Raw genomic sequence first — 25,728 nt, forward strand, 5'->3', positions numbered from 1 at the left:
CCCCCGATACGCTTACCGAGTGCATGCGCTCGTTAAATGCTGCCGCGGCACTCACATCCCCGTGTCTGCTGTGCAGCCAGCACCACCTCTCTGTCTACTGAATGGAGTTGCAGCCAACTTGGCACAAGTCCAGAGACTACGCTCGCCGTTTTATTGCAGTGCGCGCGGTGACACCTGTTGCTCGCAAGGACAGACTTCTTGCTGCAAAATCCGAAGCGCCGCACGTCTCGGTAATCGGAGCCGCAGAGCTCTGTGGCCGCTGAGAGAGGTTAATATATTTTTAATGACTTGAATTCTTTGCGGGTCTCGCCTCCGTAGCCCGCGACGGTACACCGGAGGTGAAAGACAGTAGATTTTCAATGCGACACCACTCAGTCAAACGGGCGTATGGAAAAAGTCCACAAAAATAATTTTCAAGCACAAATAAAAGAAATGTGTACTCACCAAGCGTACCGCAAGACAATATGAAGTTTTAAAAAGTAGATCCTTCCGTATAAGACAAGAAAAAGGTGCAGATGCAAACTGACGTAAATCCACAAATTACAGTTGGCGCGCGCAATGCATGCTGGGAGAGGGTCTTGTCCCTGACGTCTCCGCAGCGTCCATGATGAGAGGGACAATTTGCGGAGGGCTAAATGTTAGCTGTAAATTTGTCATTTTCAAATGAAGATTTCTCAGTTGAATGACAGATCTGGGCTTGCAGATTTACTTCACTACATTCAGAAGGATCTTATTTGTAAATGTCATTTTTTGGTCCAAAGATCTGACTGCATTTATTTCAATGCAGGTCTACTTTAATGTGATCTGGGCGATGGTTTGTCACACAGCAGCTAGTTAGGCCTTGGTGCAGTGGATGAATGAGGGTTACTAATTGGTACCCTCATTGGCTTATCTTCACGATCACTATGCACTGAAAGTAGGAGTGTAACGTATACAGAAATCACAGTTCTCCATGTACTGTGGGTTTGAGTTCACAGTTGAGTATGTTTTTGATACAGTGTAAATGAAATACACAATTTTAAAGTTCTGGTTTTTGTTTTTGTTTTTTAAAGAGGGGGGCACTCTTTAACAGGTCAGATTGGTAGTTTAAAATGCACATATATATGGAGGGTTTTTTTTTTTCTTTCTTCTTGATGATTTGATTAGTCATTCACAGTTGTCACATAATGAAGAGCTCAACAGCTATATAAGATGTCTGACAACTGGCTTCCCCAAATACATTTTCTTATTTTCATAATCAGAAATGTACATATGTAACTGTCTAAACCCCTGAAGACGATACAGAAGTTTCCACACTCCCAGTTTTAACTTCTTAAATTCTTGCCAGCTTTGCTAGGCACATTTGTAACTCAAAGTATGTTTTCCATTTTTTTTTAACCTATACAGGCATTAACATTAAGCTTTTTAGTGTACTTGTCCAAGTAAACTAGGACAAGTAAACAACCAGCTTTTCCTATAGGACAAGTAAACCACCAGGGTTACTTGTCCTATAGGAAAAGCTGGTTGTCCGGACAAATGAGCGCCGCAGGTGCGAGTCGTGTGAAGCGTGCCAAAGGCACGCGATACATATGCCAATGGCGCGTGTCACCTTGGGGTGTCTGGGGGCATGCTACTGTGGAAGTACTGAAATTACACTTTTTCATAAATTGCTTCTCTCCTGTGTGGGTGGTAAAATTGAATTTCCAAAAAATACATTTTATTACATATTGCATACATAGCCTCTAGCCTTTTAATCCGTTAACCAAGACATGTTTCTCTCCTGCGATTGTTCATAATTGTGGAAAAAATTTAAATAATTCGTAAATGCCAATATGCATCTGCTTCTCTCCTGTGTGTTTTCTGAATTCATCACTGTTCAATGCATGATCATTTGCCAGTGTGTTTTTTGATAAGGCAAATCAAATTCTTTTATTTCAACATTTAAAAATGACGTACTGGTCCGCAATTGAAAGAAAATCCCGACAGACATGGCAGTATATTGTGTTGTCCTCTTCCTTGTGCCACGGATAATCCTGTGTCCTGCTACTCAAACACTTCCTCTCTTCCTTTCTCTTCATACCTCTTCTTTGAAGTTTCTACACTTGCAGGGGTTGATGCTTTGCGTTTGACTGGTGTTTTCCCTGGTATCTGGCCCAGTTTCAGAGGTTTTAGAAAAGACATTCTGTTCAATTCAATACATTCTTCAAAAGGAGTGTTAATCGATGCGATGTTCCTTATCTAATGTTTCCTGCCACAGCATCTTGCAAGAAGATGCTACGAACGCACACTCCATACAGTGGTCTCTTGCACACATGATACAGGGTTCTCCCCAGAAATTTTTAGTATAGCGGTGCTGTTGGCAATTATCGCCCGAGGCGGCGCGCGGTGCGAGTCATTTTGACTGGTTTTAGATGCATTGAAAGCAAGAATAATAGACAAAAAAAATTACACTTATGTTGTAATATCAAAGTTCTTTTTTGTATTTTTCTGTCTGTTAAGAAAATAAATGGCATCGAAAAGTTTAAAAACACATTATTTGATGGACATCTCTTCTTTAAAAATGACACACTGTACCGTTAGTCCAGTAAGAGTCCAGGCAGTTTTTTCTGTCATGTTGACAGTTTAGCTTTTTTTTTTTTTTTTTTTTTTTTTTTTTTTTCCCCCCCAACATTTTTGAGTGGAATTGCATACTTATTAAAAAAAATATAACCTCTGATTGTCTTGTTTGAACAAGAGCTAAATCTGGACTGATTTGATTGTCACATCAGAATCAGATTTATTGCCAAGTAAGTTCACATACAAGTAATTTGATGTGGTGTCATTAGTGCGTAAACAACAATAATAAAAAGAAAATGAAAAAAATAATTCTGGAAGAAGTAATGGAGTAAGTCTGCTCTTTTAAAGATGAATCCTGTATGAAAAACTTTCTGAATCAGTTTTTCACACTTTACTGTTTCACTGAGGCTGTGTGGTGAAGATGATCGTTTACTAAAATTGTTTTGCTGCTTTTTTCAGTTGTAGTGTCTAATAACACTTTTTCCTTTTCTGTCTCTCTCTCTCTGTCTGTCTCTCTCTGTGTCTCTCTGTCTGTCTCTCTCTGTGTCTCTCTCTCCTGTCTGTCTCTCTGTCTCTCTCTCCTGTCTGTCTCTCTGTCCTGTCTGTCTCTTCCTCTCTCTCTATCCTGTCTGTCTGTTACTCTATCCTGTCTGTCTGTCTCCTGTCTCTTCTTTCTCTCTCCTCTCTCTCTCTCTCTCTCTCCTGTCTGTTTGTCTCTCTCCTGTCTCTCTCTTTCTCTCTCTCTCCTGTCTGTTCTTTTTCTTTCTCTCCTGTCTGTTTCTCTCTCTCTTTCTCTCTCTGTCTCCTGTCTCTCTTTCTCTCTCTCTCTCCTGTCTGTTTCTCTTTCTCTGTCTCTCTCTCCTGTCTCTCTCTCTCCTGTCTGTCTCTCTCCCTCTCTCTCCTGTCTCTCTCTCTCTCTCCGTCTCTCTCTCTCTCTCTCTCTCTCTCTCCTGTCTCTCTCTCTCTTGTCTCTGTCTCTTTCTCTCTCTCTTGTCTCTCTGTCTCTTTCTCTCTCTCCTGTCTCTCTCTTTCTCTCCTGTCTCTCTCTTTCTCTCGTCTGTCTGTCTGTCTCTCTCTCTTGTCTGTCTGTCTGTCTCTCTCTCTCTCTTTCTGTCTCTCCTGTCTCTTTCTCTCTCTCTTTCTGTCTGTCTGTCTCTTTCTCTCTCTCTTTCTGTCTCTGTCTCACTCTCTCGGAGGGAATGAGAGTGTCTTCACTCTCACACCGCATTTGAGCAAATTTTGGAAACATGAAAGCTTTCAACTGTAAAATAAAGCCAATAATGAATTTCTGGGGCTATATAAGCAGAATCAGCTCTTTTTACCTAAAGACTTTGACAGTTTTTTTTTTTTTTTTTTTGCACTGTGCACTCTGAGCTGCAGCACTGCTTTGCTCTCTGCCAGTGTTCTGTCGAGATGAGTTGCTGTCAAGATGAGGTGCGTGGAACCTCATCTTGACAGATAAATCTGTTAAGATGAGGTGCGCCGTCGAGACGAGGTTCCTCGCGTAACTGCATATGTGTGCACTGAAAAAATTACTTGACGAAGTTTGCTTATTTTGATGGGCAAGTAAATGTATAAATTGTTCATCTGAACGTAGTAATGTATAAAATGTACTCACTATAAAACAATAAGTATTTTTAACCTGGAGTTAGCTTATTTCGACAGGCAAAATACACATATACGAGGTCTGTTAGAAAAGTATCCGACCTTATTATTTTTTCAAAAACCATATGGATTTGAATCACGTGTGATTACATCAGACATGCTTGAACCCTCGTGGGCATGCGAGAGTTTTTTTCACACCTATCGGTTACGTCATTCGCCTGTGAGCAGTCTTTGAGTGAGGAGTCGCCCACCCTCTTGTCGTTTTTTCATTTAGGAATGGCTGAGACTGCTGCTTTGTTTGATCAAAATTTTTTCAAAAACTGTAAGGTACAACTGAGTGGACACCATTCGATAAATTCAGCTGGTTTTCGGTAAAAATTTTAACGGCTGATGAGAGATTTTGGTCTGGTAGTCTCGCTTTAAGGACGGCCCACGGCGCCTGACGGCGATGTGCGCTTCAAGGCGGCAGCGTCTCGCCGTTTCAAGTTGAAAACTTCCACATTTCAGGCTCTGTTGACCCAGTAAGTCGTTAGAGAGCAGAGAACTTTCAGAAGAAGTCGGCATGAGGAGTTTATTCAGACATTCCAATTTCTCAGTTACTCACTTGTTGAAAGCCATCAAAAGCCGCATGACTTTTACAAATGGTTTTCAACACGGAGGTGTTTTTCCTGTCGCGGAGCACACAGATTCGCCGAGTCGTCACGGAAACGACTCGGCGAATTTGCGCGCACGTCTTTCATTACAAAATGTCCTTAAACAGTGGAATGTCCGCATAAAGTCCTCATGCCGGCCTCTTCTGAATCTTCTCTGTTCTCTCACGACGTCCTGGGTGAATTAAGCCTTAAATTAGGATGCTTTCAGGTCGAAACAGGCCGACGACGGCGCCTGGAAGCGCTGCGTGACCTCCCGCTCCGTGGGAAGTCCTTACAGCGACAAAAACACCCCATAATCTCTCATCAGCCGTTAAACTTTTCACCAAAAACCAGCTAAATTTCTCGAATAGTGTCCACTCGGATATTCCTCACAGGTCCAGAAAAAATGTTGATAAAGCAACGCGCGCCGTCTCGAGCAGCGTGTGAAACAAAGGAATTCAGCCGAGAGGGCTGAGCCACATCTCACTCAAGGCCTCACCGACACGCGTGAAAAAACTCACGCATGCGCATGAGGGTTCAAGCATGATTGGTGTAATCGCACGTCATTTAAATCCATATAATTAAAAAAAAATAAATAAAAGTGTCGGTTTCTTATCTAATAGACCTCGTACATACATTTATGCTCCTAACGTATAATCCAGAAAATGTTTTACTTACTAGGCTATAAATACACTGAATACAATTAATAAATAAAAAAAACTTTGACGGAAAAAACACAACAAAAAAAACAAAATGCGCATGCGCAGTTGCACGTCGAGCGAGTTACATCATCTCCACATGTGCAGTTGTGCGAGGCACCTCATCTCGACGGGTGACGTCTTCAAGTCCGGGGTAGAGCGATGTGCGCATGCGCAGTAGCGCGACGCACCTCATCTCGACGGGACACCGGTGGGCGGGGGGCAGGCAGTTGCACAAACAGCCTGGCTGGATTTTAAAAAACTACTTGATAGCAGAGCAGAGTGTGACAGCGCTATCAGAACACTGATGGCGCGGCGCCGTTGTTCCATTGTCTGGGGAGAACCCTGTGATATCATGTTTTACGAATGTCTGCTGCATGGAGAGTGGCAGGAAGAACCGAAGATGCTTTCTTGTGAGGTGCGAGACAATTTGTAGATGAGAAAACAATTTGTCCCGTTGGACAACGATTTAGAGCTATTGCTAGTCCGATCACATTTTACACTTGTCCCGGACAATCGGACAAGCGTTAATGTCAATGGTAGCTATTTGTGTGTGTGTGTGTGTATATATATGCTCATGTTTGTCTGTTACTATCCCTGTCGGGTTGATGTTAGCATGTAGGTAGTTATATTGGCATGTATGCATTACGTATGTATTTTTAAAGTACATTATAAATCCTGATGCCCACAGTAGACCACTCTGTTCATGTTACTAAGTTTACTTAAATAAGGAAATAGTGCTAACTACAGTGATAACATTTACCAATTATGAACTGTAACTGGATTGACTATATATCAAGAAGAAAATTGAAACATTTCTCACCATTTTCCCCAAACATTTCAGTAAGGAAAGACAGATTCTAGCCAAATTTATTGGCTGTCATCATAATGAAGTATATTTTATGAACTTATATTTCATAAATACTGTGACTAAAAATATTCATGTGTAAAGTATGTCTTCCTCAGTATCTTGACTTTCTTGGTGTCAAAACTCTCCCAAGTAGCCTGACAAATGTTTAAAAAGTAATGGATGTACAGATTTTTGTTTTAATCAAACTTTGTTGAATTATGTAAAAATAAATAAATACTAATCTGGTAGTAGATAATTACTGTGACATTAATGCTGCTTTACATCAGAAAACATGAAGTTTATCTTGTTCTAGGTCGAATCCCTGAGACTCTGAAGAATTGTGTGAATAAAGAATATCTAATGGCACCCCCTCAGTGGCCCAGCATGGAGGCGGCTACTGTTCACCCAGAACTTAATGGAGCTGCGTACAGGTGAGATGAGGAGATCCACAACAGATGGATGAAGAACATCACGCTGAGTTCTGTGGCTGATCGTGGACATGGCTGTAGAGGTTTAAACCTAACGAAAGCCGTTGTTGATAAAACTGTACCAGAGGATCTGTGACATGTTTTTGTTTTTTTGTTGTTGGTATTTGTGTTTCAGATTTCCTGCGGGTCTGATAAATGTTGCAGCAGCTGGGGGTCTCCCAGGTGCTGGTGCCGGGGTTGAAGGCCTGGTGTCCGGAACCCTGGCGCATGGCATTGCCCCTGTCTCTCACCCCCCACACACCCCCTCCCCAGGGCAGCCTACTAAGGCAGAAGCTGACAGAGACATCCCCTCCGACCAATAGCCCCTTTTGACGCCGCCAACACATTCCGTCTCCTCGGTAACAACCCCCACCACTGCCACCAAAAAAGCATCAGACACAACCCTACCAATCAATGGTAGTATATTGGCAGCACCACTTTGACCGGACATGGATCGACAACCCTCTTTTGCAGACAATGTATCCAATCCAGGACTGAAACCTCCCAGGACACACAGACTTCTCCAGCGTTCAATGTGCTCATCTCACTCACTCATCAGTCACCACCCACCTTTTGTCCCCCTCCACAATGTTAGCAATAACTGTTCTCAAGGATTCAATGATTGGATTGGTTTATTTCCTTAGTTGACTGTTGTTGTTTTAATGGTAAGTTGATGTTAAGGTTGTAGGTGTTAATGTGTTGTAAAAATAGCATTTCTGACACGAGGCTTTACAGTCTGATGCCTCTTGCTGTTCTCCTCTGGCTTTGATCAGTAGAGGCAGAAAGGTTAAACCCTCTCTGTGTACATTTATGGCTTGTGTTACTGCTTTCATTTTAATGCCCCCCCCCCCCCCCCCCCCCCAATCCAGTGGACATCATGTTAACCACCTGCAGTTTAAAACCAGTGTGTGAGAAGAAACTCAACCCCCGCTGTGTGTAAGTGAACTGATATCCACTGGTTTGCATCATGAACAGCAGTGTTCCTTCAAAAAAAAAAAAAAAAACGTCCAAAATATCTAGTTTTAAGTTCTTAAGCAATACGCAGCTTTTTAATTTTAGACGCGTTCACACAGTGGCTATTTTATAGAGACGAGCTCTCAAAAACATGCTTTGCTTTCTGTCTTTCAGTGTGTTGTGTTTCGTCCTCATTAATCCATTTTCCATGTTTCCTACTCTTTTATCTCCATCTTCTGTGAGGTGTGGAAAGTTTGTATTCAAGTACAGCAGACAGACATCCAGTGTGTCCTGTCCTCTGTCTCATTCACAGTCCAGTCTCACTGTTGCATCATGGCAGCAGCTTGGAGGGCTCTCTAATGACTCCACCTGTCAAAGCATATCGACTCTCTTTAGCTCAAACTTTATTGAGCAGCGTCTCGTTTGATGGCTTTGTCCCCTTTTACCTCTTCATTGATGTAGTCTTCTGGATGTGGGGCAGGAAACCTGGACATGTTTTGTTTTGTCTTTAACGTGCCCTTACCTAACTGCCTCGTCCCACAGAGCACCTCTGTGTGACTTCCCACCTAACGCCTCACAGCCCGAGAGTTGTACGTCACACAAACGCAGCAGCGTTCCTGCTGGTGAAACAACTTGCCTGTCACCACCAGGGGGCACCGGTGAGCTGCATGTAGAGCGCAGCAGGTAACAATTTGCCCCATTCAATGGGTCGTTGTGGTGAAACACACAGGACACTTAAAGGTCAGCAGTGACGCAGAATGTGATTGCACAGGGCCGGCATTCAGAACACAGGGCGTGAGCCCAGAGACTAACACCCACCTTTATCGGTCTGTGGCTAAGAACCCCTTTTTTCTTTCCTCTCTCTACTGTTGTGACCCACTGTGCACATCTGCTCAGAAACCTGTCTGCATCCCACAGTCCCTTCTGCTGTGATGGGACAGATTAGTGTTTAGGTTTAAAGGGACAGTGCTCATACATGCTGGTTTTGTTAATAACAGTTGTGCGTGAGCATGTGTGCGCGTGTGAGTGTTCCCTCACGCTATTGTCTCTCCAAAGGAATAGTCCCTAGAAGTAACTCTTTAACTCTGTTGCCCTGGTGTTGAGGGAACACCTTTCTAGTACCTCAGTAACAGATATTGAATGTACTGTGCATACCCTCTTTTTTTTTTTTTTTTTGTACAGATTTTCTAGATACTACTTTACTATTCTTTACCAGAAGGGTTGTGGAATTCTAGCAGTAATGGTGTAATGAATAAAAAAAGCCCCATAAATTAAATTGACATAATCTTTAAAGGTGTTAAAAGACACTGAATACTCAGGCTTCAAAAAACTAATGTGTATCTCTTTGCCTTTACCTTTTTATTTCCTCATTGTGGAAAGTCTAGCACAGTCGTTTTCCAATAATTACAGTTTATGGCTTTTTAGTATAGTTATGGTTACACTTCTTTGTTGGCTAAGAAGTTATAAAAGAAAGGTGTTAAGGTCTGCTAGGTTTTATTGCTAGTACATAGATAGATGCTGACTTTACTTTTCCTTTCATCAAGCTGCTTTGCGTGATGCATGTGAGGTAATTTTTAAGGGGATTACTGTTGTCTTATAGAACTTGTCATGTTGTGGTTTCCCTCCAGTCCCTGGCGTTTTTTAAACCGTTTCAACCCAAGTTGCCATTTTTTGTCAGTCATTCTCCTATGATGTACATACAGGTTTGTTTGTTTTTATCTTTTTCTTTCCTCCCCCTCCAACAGAATCTATGAGCGACAGAGCGTCTGTCTTGAGAGGCTACAGTGACGAGTATATATTTTTAAAGCTTAACCCCCATAGCTCATCGTGTGAGCATAATAGTAATCTTAATTTTTATTGTTCCCCCTCCCAACTTCAGCAGTGCACTGTTGTTGGCGTTTCATTTTTATGAAAATGCTTTTTCTGTGTTCCACATGTTGTACTGAGACATTTCATAGCAAAATAAATTCCCGTTTTACCTTAAGCATCCTTACCAGCTGATCTCCTCGGGCCTTATCTCTTCCCTGTAGCTGTAGGTGTTGTAGAATGTTGCCATGGAGCCACTCACTGCCTTAATGCCACTTACTAAAGGAGGAGCCTTGCAAGCTAACAGTCCTGAATCATCAGCGTTTTCCAGTCCAGTGTCCTCTGCATGGAATAGTTTTTGGGTTTTAATAGGTCAGCAGTGTGGGCTAATGGATAAGCACAGTGTGTGATAGAGATTTTACACTCTGGTGTGAATGCCCTCTACGTCACTTCCTCATTCCCATCACAATGGCCCTCTGACTGCTTTTTCACAGTGTAACTGGAGTCATGTTGTGGTGTGTTGGGGGGCAGACGGGGTTACTGGTTTGGTCGCAGAGAAAAGCAGAAAGTGGATGTTTAGAATTGGCCTCTCTCTCAGGGTTCAAAACGCGCACACATATCTTCGAGCAGTTGTTCCCCGTCAGCTCTTCGTTCAGCCCTCCTGATCTCTCCTCACTCCTCTGCATGCCTCTGAACTTTTTCTTAACCTCGTTTGCTTCCTCTTTGACGCTAACCGTCTGAAGAGTGGATGAGTGAATGTCTGAAAATGTGTGTAATGTAGAAATCAGGAAATGTATTTTTACAACATGTGAACATTTTTTCCCCCTCTCACTCTCATTGTGATTGTTTTCTTTCACCAGACTGCAAAAACAAAAATGTAAAAAAAAAAAAATCCTGTAACTAGGCTCTTAAGCTTTATTTTGTTTTGTTTACTTTTTTATTAGAAACAATCATATTTGTGATGGTAACTTCCAATGGTAAACTCCACACCGTATTTTAATAAAATTATAAAAAAAATTTAAGCATTTCCTCAAGTTTCAATTCATTTTTTTTCCTGTTGTCACTAGTTTCTAAATATTGAACGTGCTGTGATTTTTGTCAGTGCTGAGCAAACAAGCTTTTCTGCCGTTTTGTTGATCAGAGTGCTTAACGTCTGTGTCGTTCTACTGAGGGTAGTTTGTTTGCCAAACTGTTACCAAAAACAGTCTTTTACCTCCATAGTTTCTCAGCGCTTTTACGTGGAACATGCGGTTAAGCAGTGCCAAGTTGGACACAGCTTTACAAGAAAGCAGGCGCGGTGGAGTGCACAAGGAGACCGCTCTGATGGCCCCAAATTGCTACCACATGCACATGACCGTGAGTGTGCTATTTAAATCAGTGTCTCGTCACTCATAAAGGCAGTGGTTCCCACACTTGGGGTCATAAAGACATGTCTGATTTTAGTAAAGCCATCAAAAACTGGTAAGCCAGAAATTTTGAGACAAACATGTCAATGAGAAGACTTATGTTTTGGGACTGTGAAAAAGAGGAGTGCTAATGCTGATTTTGGCTTTGAAAATTAATCACGCCTATCTCACACTAACGACGCATTTCAGGTATCTTTAGGAGTTGACAGAAAGTTAGGCACTGACTCGTTTTCACAGATATCTTTGTCCCAAGAGTCTTCGGTCTTTGAACAAGAATAAAACAGCTCTGCTTCATTACCGCCTTGGACAAATCAGTTGACAAATGTTACTATGGGCTTTCAACGGAGTGGGACAACTGATCCGTGCTGCCAACTTCTACTTCTGTATTTATTCTAAATTTGGAGTTTCACTGCTTAGGTTGGTGTGCACACTGCCTGCAAAATTAGGAGTAGTATTTCTGAGGATTCATTTTTATTGCTGAACAAATACACAGCTTCTAAAATGCTAATTAACCTCAAACCTGAATGTTTAAGGAAGGAGAACAATTTTGGCTTTCTCAGGTAATGTGTGCACAATAATTAGGCAATTATTAATGTGCAGAATTACTGTGCAACTAAATGGAACAACTAAAAAAAATTCCTGTCATTTATCAAAGATGGCAAACCATTTAAAAAGAATTGATCTGTTTTTCCTCACTGTAAATATCAGGTATAAGAGGGGCTCATAATTGCTCCATTGGGAAGGGGCCATGTCGTCATTCTGTAATTCTGCCCCTTTTTTCCCTATTAATCACTTTAGACCACAGCCTTCCTCATTACACAAATACATATCACCTGAGAATGCTTGAATTTAGTAAGCATTCAGGTTTATATAGTTTGGAGATGGAAAATATGCATAGAAATAAGGCAAAAATACTCAAGTTTTCTAACTTGTTCAAAAGCTCCATTGTCCTTAACAATGGCATTCATGTCTCTGGGAGCCCAGTCTATGGAGTCAAGATACATTGGGGATCTTATGGAATCAAACGGATGGGTAGAGGTGTTTAGAGGTCCCAATACTTCTGGAGGAAGCAGGTCCATGTTTTCAGGGGATGTGCTTCCTGTGTTACGGTGTGGTTGAGAGACATGGATGTTAACTATTGCCTGGTGGTAACAATTGCGCATCTTTGATGCTCGGTCTCTCCAGAGGCTCCTTTGAATTTCACTGTGATGACTTTGTTTTAAATGAATGGTTACTTAGTGCAACTCAAATGATGTATACTACGAGCATTGTGATGGTATATAAACACGTATCCCCCAGCATATTCAAGCACCCAGGTGTGTTAGTGCTGAGGAACCCAGCAGTTGGCAAAGGCCAAAGGAGCAGCCACGTGTCAACTGGCTGCAGCAGAGAGAGGGCTACTTTTGGAAGGTGGGTAAGGACTGTTGTCTGTGTGGCTGGCAACCAGGATCTGGTATTGTTCAGTAGGTAGGTGGAAGTTGTGAAAGTTGTTGACCCCCAAAACGTAAATCTGCTGCAAACCATGAATTATCCGCAAACCGTGAAATGCAAAAAATATGAATACTGAAAAATGACCTCATGAAACATGAACGCACATCTTGCAAAATGTGAATTTCTTCATGCTATGGCTTACATTTCACACCTTCACGATTCAAGATTGTGTTGACACAGATCTTTTGGTAGTGACCCCCTCCTCCAAAAAAGTGTTTTTGTGGAGATGGGGTCTGCGATCAAGATTTCCTAAAGTAACTGACCTGTAAACCACTTAAGCTGAAAGAAAATGTATACGTATGTATATCATGAGCAGGGTTCTCGCCAGTGCAGTTGAGCATAGGAGGCCCCTATGCTGTGACTTAACCAGCATAGGGGAGCTTTTCTGCTTCCCCCCCAATTTTTTTTTTTTTTTAAAGGACATGTCTGACATTATTTAATGTCCCAGTTAGCAACACAAAGTGGTCCTTAAAATGCAAGAAATAGTGTTTCAAAGTGCTATAAATTTCCAAGTTTTTGAGGGGGTGGATGCCCCTGAACTATCCTACAAAAGTCGCACCTGCAGCACTCATCGTGCGGCTAGGTCCCACTAAGTTGCTTGATGCTGTGAGAACCCTGATGAATATTTGTTTAATTTCAATTTTGGGCAGCACGGTGGCTCAGGGGTTAGCACTGTTGCCTCAGTGAGAGGTCAGTGGTTCAGTTCCCACCTGTGACCTTTCTGTGTGGAGTTTGCATCTCCCCGTGTTTGCGTGGGTTTCCTCCAGGTGTGCCAGTTTCCTCCCACATCCAGACACGCAGGTTAGGTGGATTGGAGTCTTTAAGTTGTCCGTAGGTGTGCGAGTTGGTGTGAATGTGTTTGTTTGTGGCCCTGTGACAGACTGGCATCCTGTCCTGTGTGTACCACGCCTTGCGCTCTGTGACTGCTGGGATTGGCTCCAGCCCCCCGCAACCCTTAATTGGACTAAGCGGTTGAAGATGAGTGTGTGTGAACTTCTTTTGCAAGACCTGTTTTCAAGTTTTTTGGGATATTTTATTCACAGTTTGCGGCACAATTATTAACAGTTCGCAGCTTTGGGGATCAACAAAGTGCAGAGGCCTCTGTGAAGGAAGTTGGGTGAAATGGGTTCATCTAGTTACAATTTGTTGGTCTTTTCAGCAGGATAGTTCAGAAGTAAACTGATGGAAAGGTAGACTATGGATCCAGGAATAGCAGATTACATTATGGTGTAGATCTGGCTCTCAGCCTACATCACGACTTTGATCATTAAGCTTTGAATTTTGATCCTGATCCTTTGGTCCAAGTGTTGCCTTTTATCTTGTTTACACGATCAAAGGAATAAGAATTTGAGGTAGCTTTCTGATCCAGAGAACAGGTACTTATATTTTCATCAGTCAAGATTGAAGTTCAGTGATGAGGATCAAAACCAAAGAAAGAAAAAAAGTCTATAGAGATGATGCAAAGCAGACTGGTAGCCCTGTGATTTAGTTATGAGCTCTGAGTGGCTTTCTCGATTGGAGCTGATAAAAAACACAAAATGAATTATCTTATTTTGGCTGCAGAGCAGATTTGCCTTAAGTTTGACGTATGTGGTATACATGTGTTTTATATTTTGTCATGTGCTCATTTCTCCCATCAATCATTTATTAATGTGTGTTCTGTATCAGCTTTTATGTTCTCAGGCTTTTCCTGTTATTTCAATGATTGATAGTGGAAAACGGTAGTCAGTGTGGCAGCAGAAGTATCAGTGAGGAGGTCCAGAATAATCAGCATCACTCAAACCTTTAAAGAAGTTTGGCTCACTACTTTTAAACTTCCACTCAGGATGAAGGACATTTCTCAACATAATCCAAAAGGTCAGATTGTTATTTTTATAAAACTAAGGTTTTTTAAGCTCTGGTGACACATTGGTCCTAGGTGTATAATACATTTTTAACAAACTAGTTTTCTGCAGCGCTGCATCAGTGGGGCAATTCCATGATGTAATGTTGAAGCTCACGGCCAAAGTTTTTTTTTTTTTAAATTGGGGAGAATATTGTTTGAAATTGTAAGAGCAAATAGTCACTTGTGCAGAAAGAAAGTAATTTCAGTTACAATGATACAGTGAAGGTTAGCTACACCACGTCAAAGCAGGTTTATTTTTTTTTTCATGTTTTTGTCCCATCAAAATGCAAATGATTTGGGCTCATTTTCTATCTATTACATAAACTGATTTTCATCATCTGTATAAGCATGTAATTGTTTTGTGTTAATGAGAAATGAAGTGAGAAATTGGTTGCCAGACTGCACCTGCTTTGGCCCAGAAATCATAAAAATACCAAATTGAACCTATTAGTAAGATGTCAAATTATGGAAGATGGCAATTGCCGGTCAATGTACATTGTTTTATCAGCAGGAATTTGTTTTTTTGTAACTTTTTAATATAGAGTAACATACTGTAACGTCCATCACACATAATTATGCAATCATTCAGTTTATGCCTTTGATTTGTAACATGGCAAGGTGCAGCAGAATGACAGTTGCTTGCAACCTTATATCCTAGAAAAGAGAGTTGTTAACTCGGTGTAGTTTGAAGACAAAGTTGTAATAAAGTCTATGAATTTTCTTCATGGCTGTTTTTTTTTTTTTTTTTTGTAATGTCAGCCACGCCCATCATATTGAGTACCACCAACTTTTACAAATACCATATGTTTCCTTCCCCTACCAAGTAGACCTTGTCTCTATTATGTCTTCCACAAGATAGGAACACTCAGGGACTGTATGTTTTAAGTCCTGGTCACTTCAAAAGGCCTTCTTCCTCTCTGAATGTAACGTCAGTCACCGTGAAATTGCCCAGTGGTTTCACCTTAGTCATGCAAAATATTCTAATTTTAGTCCACGCAGTTGAAAGATCCTGTGGCAGTAGTTTATCTAGGGTGTTGGGGTTGAGGACGTTGCCACCTCTGCATACCCCTTAGCTGCTGACCAAAGAAGTGTTAATATATGTGAAAGGTCTTTCATGAACAAAGCCTGCAGAAAAAAGATTTTTTTTTTTTTTTTTTTTAAATGTATTAGAAATGATTACTCGAGAATCAGCATTTAGCATCCCAGATTGCCTTAGAATGCAAGAAAAAGGTTATAGAGTTTTAACATTTCCCAGGGATAAACACAATCAAGTCAGCCGCCACCTTCACCTGTAGCTGGACCCACCCCTGAGTGGCAAAGCTGTTTACTTGTACACGGCAGTAATAAGTCACAACATGATTTAATCAGTCCATCATCAGTTGGTTGGTCTTTTTGTACTTCTACAGTATACAGACACAATATATCATTTTTCTATCTGCATCAAGGCTTTGAGCTTTTAAGCCAAGACACAAGAGCTTGCGATTATCTCATACTTTTCCTTTCATTGCTTCACTCACTTGGCCCATGCAAAACTGTCCTGATGTGATTGACAAGAAGAACGTTTTGAGCAATTGTGGATATTTGCGCCTGTCAGCCAACTGACTCTGCTGCTGTATCTGGAGCCCCAATGCCAACCTGGGTGTAAATTATTGCTCCAGACCCAAGTCTGGAGAAAAGAACACATCAGATCACGCACATTTTGCTCGAGCGTGTGGGTCAAAGTTTTTGCTGCCAGAATGAGTTCAGATTTACTACCATTATTTATTTATTTTTTATTTTTTCACCGGTGTGTTTGAAAATACATCTTACTGAGTAAAGAGCAAACTGCTTTGCAGGAGCGTCTGTCGTCTTTTCTGTAACTTTGGGAAACAGATGGAGAGAGACTTTACCGGTAATTGTTGAGTATTGTCCGCAGAACACAGTGTTCTAATTTTTACCCAATTTAGATTGAATTCACAGCTAAGCCATGCAGTGACGTGGCCTCGTCAGTTTTAATTTCTATGATCTGTGCTCCAATGTGTGTCTCGGCTAATCCAAACCAGGTCATCTGTGTTTGGGCACCTCTAAGGATTATCCAGATCTGGTCGAGAAATCACAACCCTGAAGTCGGCTAAGCGACCACAATGAGCAGGGTTTAGATGGCTACTTTAAAAATCCATTCCAGCAAAGTTAGTTTTTAAAACACAGTAGTCTGCAACCAAATCTGACCACAATGTCTATTGCACATAAGAGATATGAAGCACCAATATGACTTTTACCGAGACGTATTCCAGAATACAACAGATGTCAATTGATGTACAATACATTCAGAAATGAAAAGCTTAAAGGTACTACATTCATTTCTGTCACTTCATATCACACTTTATCCATTCATACTGTGTACATTGCTTCATTGTGTGCATATTTGTCAGTCAATGTGACATTAGTGAAAGATCAAAGCCTTAACAGCATTAATTCCTGTTGAGTTTTATGCATCTTATCTATATATTAATAGCTAAGTGACTTCTGTGTGTGTGTGTGTGTGTGTGTGTGTGTGTGTGTGTGTGTGTGTGTGTGTGTGTGTGTGTGTGTGTGTGTGTGTGTGTGTGTGTGTGTGTGTGTGTGTGTGTGTGTGTGTGTGCGCGTGTGTATGGCTTCGATCAAGGAGAAATGGGAGAGCTGATATTTACCGTTTGGTGTGCTTAAGTATTTTGGGTCATGGATGAACGCTGCAAAAATGAAAAGTTGATAGGACTAACATTTTTGGAGAAATTAGGGATGTTAGCTGACGACAGTGAACAATGGATGTTGACGATTCAAATCTGGACTCTCAGATCATTCCAGCAGGGGGCAGTAAATCACCTATATTACAAGCCAAGTGGCGTGTGTGTAACTTCAATCACAGACAAACTGAGGAGAGTTGACGTTTGCCATTTGGTATGCTGATGTATTTTGGGTCAAGGATGAATGCCGCAAAAATGGAAAGTTGATAGGACTAAGATTTTTGGAGAAACTACGGATATTAGGTAACAACACTGAACGATGGATGTTGATAATTGCATTCTGTATTGTTGATAATTGCATTCTGGATTTGTACTCATTCCAGCAGGGGGCGATAAATCACTTATATATGAAACGTGAAGTGGTGTCTGTACATGTATGCATGCGTGCATGATTTTATTTAGTAAATTCGATGTAAGTACATAATATAATTGTAAATGCATTAAAAACACATGGGTGACACAAGAAAGTGAACACACTTATTTTCATTGTGGTGTATTTAAAGGAGACCTGCATTGAAAAAAATGCAGTCAGATTTTTTGAACAAAAAATGACTTACATTTACACATGAGATCCTTCTGAATGTAGTAAAGTAAATCTGCAAGCCCAGATCTGTCATTCAACAGAAATCTTCATTTGGAAATGACAAATTTACAGCTAACATTTAGCCCTCCGCAAATTGTCCCTCTCATCATGGACGCTGCCGAGACGTCACGGACAAGACCCTCTCCCAGCATACATTGCACCAGTAGTAATTTGTGGATTTACGTCAGTGTGCATCTGCACCTTTTTCTTGTCTTATACGGAAGGATCTACCTTTTTTAAAACTTCATATTGTCTTTCGGCATGTTTGGTGAGTACACATTTCTTTTATTTGTGCTTGAAAATTATTTTGGGGGACTTTTTCATACGCCCGTTTGATTGAGTGGTGTCGCAATGAAACTCTACTGTCTTTCGCCTCCGGTACCATCGCTGGATATGGAGGCGAGACCCGCAAAGAATCCCAGTCATTAAAAATATATAAACCTCTCTCAGCGTCCATGGAGCTCTGGGACTCCGATTGCCGAGACGTGCGGTGCTGTGGGTTTTGCCGCAAGAAGTCTGTCCTTGCAGCAACAGGTGTACCGACCGCTTCGCTCAGGACTTGTGCCAAGTGTGCTGCAGCTCCATTCAGTAGACAGAGAGGTGATGCCAGTGTTGTGCGCTGAATCTGGCACAACACCTGCTGCGAAGCAGACACGGGCGGTGTGAGTGGCCCGCGTTGGCGGTTAATGAGCTCCTTAACGAGCCCGCAGACTTAATAAGCGCAGCGGAGGCAGAGAGCGGGAGAGGAAGAACGGCGCCCGCTGTCCATGTCGTTGCTGATCTGAGCACACAGATCTGTATCTCACATTCATTGCAGCTTACTTTTGGATGTTGAAACCAGGACGTGTATAAGCAACATTACTAACAGATAAAATCAATTTCAATGCGGGATCGGACTGAAGGTGGAACGCGTCGTCTTGTCACTGACGTCATGGAAATGATACGGCTGTACAAACTGTTTTCACAGAGGGCTAAATTTTAGCTGCAAATTTGTCATTTTTAAACGAAGATTTCTCCGCTGAATTACAAATTTGGGCTTACAGATTTACTTTACTGCATTCACAAGGGTCTTATAAATACATAGCTATTTCTTTCTGAAATCTGACCACATTTATTTCAGTGCAGGTCTACTTTAAAAATCAAATGATAAAATAGAAGTAATAATAAAATAATGATAATAATAATAATAATGATAGTAATAGTGTGTAAAGTGGGGCCAAAAAGTATTTTGTCAGCCCCTGATTGTGCAAGTTCTCCTACTTAGAAAGATGAGAGAGGTCTGTAATTTTCATCATTGGTACACTTCAATTATGAGAGACAAAATGAGAGAAAAAAAAAAATCCAGAAACTCGTATTGTAGGATTTTTTTTTTTTTTTTTTTTTTTTAAGAATTCATTTGTAAATTATGGTGGAAGGTAAGTATTTGGTCACCCATTGTGGGTGACCAAATACTTACTTTCCACCATAATTTTTCTGAAGTTTGCCAGAGAACATATAGATGACCCAGAAGAGGATTGGGAGAATATCATGTGGTCCAATGAAATCAAAATAGAGTATTTTGGTAAAAACTCAACTCGTGTTTGGAGGAAGAGGAATGCTGAGTTGCATTCCAAGAACATCATACCTACTGTGAAGCATGGGGGTGGAAACATGCTTTGTGGCTGTTTTTCTGCAAAGGGCACAGGACGACTGATCCGTGTTAAGGGAAGAATGAACGGGGCAATGTATTGTGAGATTTTAAGCCAAAATGTCCTTCCATCAGTGAGAGCATTGAAGATGCAATGTGGCTGGGTCTTCCAGCATGACAATGATCCCAAACACACTGCTCAGGCAACAAAGGAGTGACTCCGTAAAAAGCATTTCAAGGTCCTGGACTGGCCAAGCCAGTCTCCAGACCTCAACACCATATAAAATTTGTTGAGGGAGTTGAAAGTCCGTGTTGCCCAGCGACAGCACAAAAACATCACTGCCCTAGAGGAGAGCTGCATGGAGGAATGGACCAAAATACCAGCTACAGTGTGTGCAAACCTGATGAAGACTTATAGGAAACGTTTGACCTCTGTCATTGCCAACAAAGATTATGTTATAAAGTATTGAGTTGAACTTTTGTTATTGACCAAATACTTATTTTCCACCATAATTTACAAATAAATTCTTTAAAAATCCTACAATGTGATTTCCTGGATTTTTTTTTTTTTTTTTTTTTTTGGCATTTTGTCTATCATAGTTGAAGTGTAGCTACGTATGTTCAAAATTACAGACCTCTCATCTTTCTAAGTAGAAGAACTTGCACAATCAGGGATTGACTAAATAGTTTTTGGCCCCACTGTATATAATCACAAGAACCTAAACAATTTTTAAATGCATTAAGACAGTAAATTGACATTTTAAAAAAATACATAATTAAGAGGAAATAAAAGGGTTGAGTTCTTACTCCAAAAACTGTTGAGGTCTAAGTTTATAAAAACATGGACTCACACACCATTCCAACTCATTATAGAAACTTTGCATAATTTATTACCCTTGAAAAATGTCGTCTACCTATTTTATAAACACTACCCAATCTAGAGCCTGTGGATCCCCACGGGCAACACGCTAGTGAGAGTGTAATACTACTTTATTTGATCAGTAATTTCACATCAGTGTACCAAACCACACAGTACATGTGTTGTCCTTAGAGGCACAACAATCTGATGTTTTTAATTGTATTGATCAGATATTTGCCAAAATGACTAGATGTATGTTGTGATCAGATGAATCAGCATTCCAGATCTTTGTTGTTTTTTTTTGGGGGGGGTGGATACCATGTGCTCTGGACCAAACAGGAAAAAGTGTTGTATGGCTGGGGGTGCCTGGCTGCCTTTTGTTTCGGTCTTCTGTCTTTTGTTTTTCCTTCCAGGTGGCTTGCGTTCAGGACTGAGTGGCTGTGTGGCTGAGCTATCAGGACCTCACCCTGATCACCTGAGGCTGGTCATGTGCAGCTCGTCAGGACTCACAGCTGTGGTGCATCTACATGGATTGGGGCATGGTGGCATTTAAGTCTGGAGTACACAGTGTGAGCCATCTCATCATCATGGATGCAGAGACCGTACCAGGTTTTGATGCCATGGTCTGTGAAAGAGGAGGGGGTGAGGTCTCACGCTCGTCAGCACACTTCCTGAGGTACACTAGGCTTTGTGACTAACATTAGTACAGTCAGTAAATGTGGTGTCCCTCACACCTTATTATATTGAGCTGTTATGTTAGTCGTTTAATCAGCTTCCACTGCAGTGGATAATGTGAACTGGGTGTTCCATGCCTGCAGGGTGGGAAGCTGATTAGTGATTAAGCCAGGAAGTGTTTGCTGGTTATGTACACCTTTGAGTGGTCTCTCTGTGTGTGGAGTGTGGACTCACATGATGGTTTCTTCTTTCACAGACTCGGTTTGTCGCGGCCACCTGGGGGGTGTCGGCGGGGTCCTTGGGTCCGAACTGTTTCTGGCTCCGGACCGTTTGTGTTGCTGGGAGCGCACCGTAATTCCACCTTGCCAGACCGCGCACTCATTTGTTTGTAATTTAGCACATCACTGTTATGTTATTAAATTCTGTTATCCTTTGTACCGTGCTCTGCTTATTTTATACTGGGTCTTACTTCAAACGCTGGTCGGTTCTCCGCCTGCGTCCGACACATAACAAAAAGACTATCCAGACTATATTAAGGCACAAGTTCAAAAGCCATGGTCAGTCATGACATGGGGTTGTGTCAGTATCTTTGGCAATGATAATTTACACTTCTGTGATGGCAGCATTAATGCAGAAAAGTACACTGAGATTTTAGTGCAACACAATTTGCGTGAAAGGTGACTTTTTTTTTTTTCTAGGGACCTCCATATGTTTTTCAACAAGCCAATGCAAAACCACATCCTACACATTCCAAAGGTGTGGCTGTGGAAGTAGAGGATATGGGTACTGGACCGGCTGGCCTGTAGTCCTGACTTGTCCCCAACAGAGAATCTGTGGAGAATTTTCAAATAAAAAAGACAGCATGTTAACTTTACAAGGTGGTTAATGCTTTAGGTTACTATCTCACTGGGCTGCAACAGTGTGTGAACGGCATTTGTGAGAGAATTTGCTTGATTTCATTCAACGTTTATGAGGTCCCTTGCTTGAGTCGCACTTTGGTGATTGCATGTCACATGAATTTTGAACAGTTTAAGTTGGTGAGGCAACAAGGGTCCTCGCAATATGCTCCCAGAGCTGTCGGTGAATTTATTTGCTGCGACTCCTAATGTGCGAGATTTGTGAGAGAACTATGAGGGGGTGTGTGAGCCACAAAACTACACTGTGACTGATGATCGCAGAGGAACAGCACTTCAGGCAGTGTCCGAGCAACTCCAGCAGCCCCTCTGCTGTCTGCCTGAGGAGATTTTATCCGGAGAAGCCCCTCAACCAGTTCATGGAGAGGAGGGCATACTGGTCATCACCGAGAAGACAGAAGGACGCCTGTATCTACTCCTTTAATGCTGGAGAAAAGGAGAATGGATTCAGTGATGAGATGGAGCGGGGGGGGGGGGGGGTTGTCACTCTGCAGCTGTGTTCCTACCATCGGTGAGTATATTGGTGCAATGCAAACCATTTATTACTATTATCTACAGTGCTTTTTTCCGTGCCTACCACTGGGGTATTTTCACAGCCTCTTTTCACACAGTAACAGCATCTTATAACAAAACATGAACAAGCTGAGATTTCTGACATCCTCCAATCCGGATCTGGATCACCTCCAAAATTCAGTGGAGTCTTTCATGCCCTAATATCTATCTGTGGTGTGAATTTGGTGAGAATCCGTTTAGTAGTTTTGACGTAATCCTTCAACACCTGTATAAAGTGAAATCTTGATCCAGAATCTGGACCCAGATCCGGATCATCTCCAAAATTTAATGGAGTCTTCCTTGGTTTAATATTGGTCTGTTGTTCAAATTTTGTCAATATCCATGCAGTAGTTTTGATGTAACCTTGCTGACAGTAATCCTTCAAAGCCTATATAAAGTGAAACTTGATCCAGAATCCAGATTTGGATCACCTCTAAAATTTAATGGAGTCTTCCATGGCCTAATATGTATCTGTGTTGAAAATTTCGTCAAAATCTGTGCAATGGTTTTGACATAATCCTTCAAACCCTATATAAAGTGAAACTTGATCCAGAATCTGAATCCGGATCAAGATCACCTCCAAAATGTAATGTGTATCTGTGGTGAAAATCCGTGCAGTCGTTTTGATGTAATCCTGCAAACAGACAGCCAAATGAATAAACTGCGATGATTTTTTTTTTTTTTATTTTTTTTTTAACGTCCTTGGTGGATGTAATCATAGCAGCACACAGCCATTCTGACAATTTTGTTTACAAATGTGTCATTTCGGTGAGATACCAACTAGAAATCTGTCACCCATTTGCATGTTTTGTCACAAATTTGTATCTCCAAGTACTCTCCACCAGTTACAGCCCAGTGAGACAGTGCCCTTCGTGTCCCAGTTTCTTCTTTTTTTGGCGGGGGGGATGCAGGGCTGAAATGCAGAAATGGATGTTTTAACAAATGAAATGAAGGCAACCACACAAAACATGAAGCATCTTGAGTTCAGAATGACTGCAATGGAAGTGTAGTCAAAGTAAAGATAAGAATCACAGTTTTTTTTTTTTTTTTTTGCTTGTGTTGCATTTTCCATCCCATCCCAACTTTTTCTGATTTGGGGTTGTAGTACAGGAAATGCTGTTGGTGCACAGGACAGGAGGGTCTCCACCACAAATACCACACTCATCTCTGGATGGAGCTGCACCTTAAACAGAGAGAGAAAACAGAATCAGGCATCAGAAAGACAAGAAATACAGTATAATTTGCCAGCATTAAGCAACAACAAAAACAGGAAATACTAAGGTGATTGCCAGCAACTAGCCCTAAGCTTCACTAAAAGACCCAGAATTTAGGTAAAGTTGAGGCCGCATCATACTCTGTTTCCTAATAAAATTAATTAAGAGTAAAAAGTGTAGAACTATACTATGCCAGTATGCTAGCCATACGAAAGGGAAAATAAGTGCGTCTTAAGTCTGGACTTGAAAGTCTCCACAGAATCTGACTGTTTTATTGATGCAGGGAGATCATTCCACAGAACAGGGCCATGATAAGAGAAAGCTCTATGACTTCTTATTCACCCTAGGGACACAAAGTAGTCCTGCACCCTGAAAATGCAAAGCCAGGGCTGGTACGTAAGGTTTAATTAGGTCAGCTAGGTAGGAAGGTTCTAGTCCACAAACAGTTTTATAGACTAGTAGCAGAACCTTAAAATCTGCTTTCATTGGGACAGGAAGCCAGTGAAGAGATGCCAAAATGGGTGTAATGTGGTCGAACTTTCTGCTTCATGTCAAACGTCTGGCTGCAGCATTTTGAACCAACTGGAGAGCCCTAATGCTGCTCTGCGGTACACCAGAAAATAGAACATTGCAGTAGTCCAATCTTGAAGAGATAAACGCATGGATCAAGGTCTCAGCATCAGCCATAGACAGGATGGGATGAATCTTTGCTGTATTTCACAGGTGGAAGAAAGCAGTCCTTGTAATATTTCTATTATGGAGGTCAAAGGACAATATAGGATCAAAAATTACCCCAAGGTTCCTCACTTTGTCAGTGTGATGTATGACACACGAGCCTCAGCTAAGCGTTAACTGGTCAAATTGATGCCAATGTCTCACTGGACCAAAAACCATCATTTCAGTCTTATCAGAGTTTAAAAATAGGAAGTTTCTAGACATCCAAGACACTGATGCAAAGCAATCTTCTAAGGATGTTATGTGACCAATGACTGATATTCTCATCCTATCTCTAAGGGAGACACCAGCCACCCTCCTAAGGAAGCCCATTTCAGCCACTTGTACTCGCCATCTAGTTCTTTCGGTCATGATCCAATCCTCATGACCATAGGTGAGACTAGGAATGAAGACTGACCAGTAGATTGAGGGTGTCGCCTTTCAGCTCAGCTCCCTTTTCGTCACAACAGTACGGTAGAGCAAATGCAATACCGTTCCTGCTGTGCCGTTCTACGGCCAATCTCACACTCCATTGTCCCCTTACTCTTGAACTTGTACTCATTCACTTGGAGCAAGGCCGTATTCCCTACCCGGAGTAGGCAATCCATCAATTTCTTGATGAGCACCATGGCCTCAGATTTTGAGGTACTAATCTTCATCCCAGCCACTCCACACTCAACTATGAACCGACCCAGTGAGTGCTGGAGGTCACAGGCTGATGAAGCCAACAGGACCACATCATCTGCAAAAAGCAGAGACTCTCAGTCCACCAAACTGAAGACCCTCCCCCCAACTATGCCTCAATATCCTGTCCATGAATATCACAAACAGGAATGTTGATGAGCCATGGTGGAGGACAACCTCCACTGGAAATGAGTCTCACTTACTGCAGGGGACCTGAACACAGCTCTCGCTTTGTGTGTACAGAGATTGGATGGGCCTGAGAAGGGACCCCTTCACTCTATACTCTTGCAGGACCTCCCACAGTATCTCCCGAGGTACCCAATCACATGTCATCTCCAAGTCCACAAAACACATGTAGACTGGATGGGCATACTCCCAGGCACCCTCCATGATCCTTGTGAGAGTGAAGAGTTGGCCAGTTGTTCTATGGCCAGGGTGGAACCCACATTGTACCTCTTCAATCTGAGGTTTGGCTATCTACCGAACCCTCCTTTCCAGCACCCTGGAGTAGATTTTACCAGGGAGGCTGAGTACTGTGATGACCCTGTAGTTGACACACACTCTCTGGTCCCCCCTTTTTAAAATATGGGGACCACCACCCCAGTTTGTCACTCCTTTGGCAGTGTCCCAGACCTCCACACAATGTTCCAGAGATCCAAGACAAGACAATCCCTCCACACCCAGAGCCGTCAATATTTCTGGACAGATCTCATCAACCCCTGGGGCCTCATCATTGTAGAGTTGTTTTGAATACCTTTGTGACTTCCACTAGGGAAACTGATGATGATTCTCCATCAGCTTCCAGCTCTGCCTCT

General features: G+C 41.8%; 1 protein-coding gene across 3 annotated transcripts in view; it reads left to right on the top strand.

Moving 5' to 3' along the window:
• The window catches only part of ctbp1 (C-terminal binding protein 1), a 107,398-nt gene extending 96,834 nt beyond the window's left edge, over positions 1–10,564 (top strand). For all 3 annotated transcript variants that reach the window (XM_034181208.1, XM_034181207.1, XM_034181210.1), the window contains 2 exons: positions 6,634–6,751; positions 6,924–10,564. In XM_034181208.1, the coding sequence (XP_034037099.1) occupies positions 6,634–6,751; positions 6,924–7,110 (305 nt within the window). In that variant the 3' untranslated portion in view covers positions 7,111–10,564. The remainder of the gene's footprint in view (positions 1–6,633; positions 6,752–6,923) is intronic.
• Positions 10,565–25,728: the final 15,164 nt, after the last annotated feature.

This window comes from Thalassophryne amazonica, chromosome 11 (genome assembly GCF_902500255.1).
Source record: "Thalassophryne amazonica chromosome 11, fThaAma1.1, whole genome shotgun sequence".
Lineage (NCBI taxonomy): Eukaryota > Metazoa > Chordata > Actinopteri > Batrachoidiformes > Batrachoididae > Thalassophryne > Thalassophryne amazonica.